The sequence below is a fragment of the Alexandromys fortis genome, unplaced genomic scaffold, assembly GCF_014885135.2.
Source record: "Alexandromys fortis isolate MF-2015 unplaced genomic scaffold, M_Fortis_MF-2015_v1.1 scaffold_299, whole genome shotgun sequence".
NCBI lineage: Eukaryota > Metazoa > Chordata > Mammalia > Rodentia > Cricetidae > Alexandromys > Alexandromys fortis.
The window spans coordinates 832,004-835,940 of NW_026068187.1; the positions used below are offsets into that span (position 1 = coordinate 832,004).

The window sequence follows — 3,937 nt, forward strand, 5'->3', positions numbered from 1 at the left end:
TCCCCATTCCCCTCTACCCTTACCCCTCCCTACTAAAACTGCCTTATAAAAATAAAATCTTGCCTGCAATAAACGGAACCTTGACGCATCTCAGACTGACTGTCTTTCTTTACGTGCTTGGTTCTCTTTCCCTCTCCCCCCTATTATTCCTAGGTGATGCCTCCTCGAGACCCATAAATTAGCTGGCCTGCAGGACGGGTCAAGGAAATACTGAAAGGAGAAGAGCTTTGGAAATAACAGCACAAGCCCATTCCTGGGACACATATAGGATGCGTGATTTTTTTTTTTTTTCGAGACAGGGTTTCTCTGTGGTTTTGGAGCCTGTCCTGGAACTAGCTCTTGTAGACCAGACTGGTCTCGAACTCACAGAGATCCACCTGCCTCTGCCTCCCGAGTGCTGGGATTAAAGGCGTGCGCCACCACCGCCCGGCTTAGGATGCGTGATTTTAAAAATCACCCCGTTGCCTAAGGTAAAGCCCCATTACCTATGTCGTCAACATGGAGAAGCAGATGTTAACAACTCAAGTCCTCTTTCCTGTCTTCAGTTCTCCTCTCTGGTCATCATCTTCTTCAGTCACAGCCTCCAGAAATCCAAAGTCCCACAAGGACATGAAGACAAATGCTTCTTCCAACAGTCATTTCTCCAGGTGAGTTCTCATCAGCAGAAAACAACAGAGAAGCTGTTTCAAAGCAGATTAAAAAAAGAAAACCAACTAGTAGATTCACTGACTTTGGAAGGAACTCTACTTTATTTCTTTGTATTCTCTGTAGACATTGACAACACAAAATAGTGGGATTCACTGTGAACTCTTAATAAGGGATTGACACAGGTCAATCATGTCTACCACTCTTAAATTATTATTTTAAATATCTATGTCTTCTTCCTATACAGGTCATTTGTCAGAGAGCTACCATGTACAAATCTTCCCATCAGTCAGTTTTTCTTGTTTTTCATGTTCTTCATTTCTGGTGATACTCCATGGCTTTCACAGCCCTTTTACAAATAATTCTCATTGATGTTCCAATGTTATAATTAAAGAGGTAAAATAAGTCGTGATAAATAGATTTCAAAATCCCATTTTGGTATAATTGTGCTGATCTGGGTACAGTGACGAAGATTTGGGCTGTTTAGGTCTCTACACTGTGCCATACCTTCACAGAGTAACAATGTACAGGGATGGAAAACAGATGGACACACTGGCAGGGGTCCTGTGGGGGGTGAGATTAAGGATGACAGGAATCTACTTCTTCATGCTTAAGTCATAATCCAAGCTGAATGAAGCATCCACGAACCCATGGAGGAAGGCTGGTGAGAAACATTTGGTCATTGCCAGTCACAAGACCATGTGGGTGTCAGGAGGCAGGGCTCCCATGCCCAGACACTTTCTCACTCCTGGGGCAGAGCTTAGGTTCAGAATAAAAGGGCTGAGGAGCAGATCACCGGCATTCATTCACCTCCTGAGGTTCCCAAGGATCTTGTGCTGCCTGTCATCTTGGTAAGGCTTCATTGGGGGCAGGTGCAGGGACCAGACCAGAGGGAAGCTGTGAGGAGGACTGGACGGGAGGCTTAGCAAGACTCCAGAGCCGAGGAAACACACTGACAGAGCACAGAAGGAAGCGGGGATGAAAGGTGGGAGGAAGGAGGTGGCCAAAAAGATTTTGAAGCCATGGAAGGCAATAGAAGTAGCTGGGTACCTGTTACTTCTGAATCTGTGGAGGATAATATACCCTCCAGTGGAATTTCAGGATGGGAACATGCAATACAGAGAGCCATGGGCATTGATAGGCTTCGGGAGGAAAGCTCCCCTCTGCTAACACAACCCTGAGACAGCCTGCAAGGAAAAACTCACAGTGAGGGCATGAGATCTTTGGGTTTGGAAAGCACCCACAGCCTTGGATCTGGAATTTGAACACAGGCTGCTCAGAATTTTTAAGATACAACAGCACAAGACTTGTTATACCAACAAGTCAGCATGGTGTTGAGATGAGTTCAGACTTGCAACACGACCTGAATCTTACCCCAGGGAATAGATCAGTTAGGTCTTTTATTAAAGGGAGAGAGACCTAACTTTCAATCACCATTTTCCTCTGTGACATCATTAACATCATTAGTTCAGGAATCAGTGGAAATCCCATAAGAATCTCCATATGAACACAACAGCAGTAGATCAAGCCCAATGGCATTGTAAAAGATGTCCATGAAAGAAAAGCTGGGTAGAGGAGGAAATTATTCTGAATATGACTTCAGACTGTGAAATCTCTCAGCTTAAGACTTATAGGAAAGTGAGTTGGTTTTTTTTTAAGATTTATTTATTTATTTATTTATTTATTTATTTATTTATTTATTTATTTATTTATTATGTATACAGTGTCTGGCTGCATGTGTGCCTACAGGCCAGAAGAGAGCACCAAATATTATCCTAGATGGTTGTGAGCCACCATGTGGTTGCTGGGAATTGAACTCAGGACCTCTGGAAGGGAAGTCAGTGCTCTTAAGCCTCTGAACCATCTCTCCAGTCCTAAAAATGAGCTTTTATAAAGAATGAGCACCTCTTTTCTCCTATCAAAAGTTGCAAGATAACTTGCCTCTGCAGGCCAGTACTGCAAGGGCCTTGGGGTTTGTTAGAAATAAAACTGCTAAATCTGGAGTTTCCATGAATAACAGTGATGTTTAGAGGTGAATAAGCTGCCCCAGGATCCCGGGTCTGACGTGTGTGATACTCCCACAGCTCCTCAGCATCCACAAGCCGAGATGTCCTGCCAGCAGAGCCAGCAGCAGTGCCAGCCTCCTCCCAAGTGCACCCCCAAGTGCCCTCCTAAGTGCCAGACACCAAAATGCCCTCCTAAGTGTCCTCCTAAGTGCCCTCCTGTCTCTTCCTGCTGTGGTTCCAGTTCTGGAGGCTGCTGTGGTTCCAGTTCTGGGGGCTGCTGTGGTTCAAGCTCCGGGGGCTGCTGCAGCTCTGGCGGTGGAGGCTGCTGCCTGAGCCATCACAGGCCCCGCAGATCTCTCCGTCGCCATCGTCAGAGCTCTGGATGCTGTAGCAGTGGTGGCAGCAGTGGCTGCTGTGGCAGCAGTGGGGGCAGCAGTGGCTGCTGTGGCAGCAGTGGATGCTGTAGCAGCGGGGGCAGCAGTGGCTGCTGTGGCAGCAGCGGTGGCAGTAGCCAGCAGTCTGGGGGCTGCTGCTGAACTGACCCTTTAATACTTTAGTCAAGTCCTGCAGAGAGAAGCCATGATCAGAGATCTGCCCTGACATTTTGTTCTTCTCGCCTCCTGCTCCCCTCCGTGTCCTGAGCTCTGAGATGCTGTAATCTTGTCGGAAGTTCTGAATGTCCTCCTCTGATAAAGGGCCTGTCTTCTCTGTTACAAAATAATAAAGGTTTCTCTAACAATTTTCTCTCATTTCTTGATCATTTGACCACAAACATTTTTCAGATTAGCTTTGCCAATCAAGGCTCGGTGTTGCATCATGGGTGTGGGTTCATGTGAGTCCGTGGAAAAACGATACAGAGGCACCTTTAGAATGAGTTTAGCCTTTCTCAGCTGCAGGGTAGATGCTTATTCTATAAGGAATAAACCAATTCCCTTTTGCTCAGGGCTTCTTTTATTGTTCTCCAATTTACATCTTAGCAATTAATTTCCATATTTTCAAAACATCCCAAAGATGTTCCTAAGGGACAATGCCAAGTGCAAATTCTCAATTAAGGAGGTACTGTAGTTTTCTGGGGTTTTCCCACAACCAACTTTTGCATAGGCTTTGTTTTGCATAGGATAGTTTCTTGGGAAACTATCAAGCAAGATTCACATATAGGGCAGCAAGAGAAACAAGAGGTAACCAAGAATCAAAAGATGGTTGAGGGCTAGGGGCTAGCACTCTGGAGCCACCCCAGGTGTAGCCCGTGGGAATGCTCTCACAGCTCAGTTGTTCAGAAGATGGCT

The 3,937-nt window shown here is 45.8% G+C and overlaps 1 protein-coding gene across 1 annotated transcript; it reads left to right on the plus strand.

Annotated features, from left to right (window-relative positions):
• Positions 1-97: 97 nt before the first annotated feature.
• LOC126492786 (late cornified envelope protein 1C-like) lies at positions 98-3,308 on the plus strand. Its single transcript, XM_050129365.1, has 2 exons — positions 98-647; positions 2,730-3,308. The coding sequence occupies exons 1-2, from the start codon at positions 620-622 to the stop codon at positions 3,185-3,187; spliced, it is 486 nt and encodes a 161-aa protein (XP_049985322.1). The 5' UTR covers positions 98-619; the 3' UTR covers positions 3,188-3,308.
• The last annotated feature ends 629 nt before the right edge of the window (positions 3,309-3,937 follow it).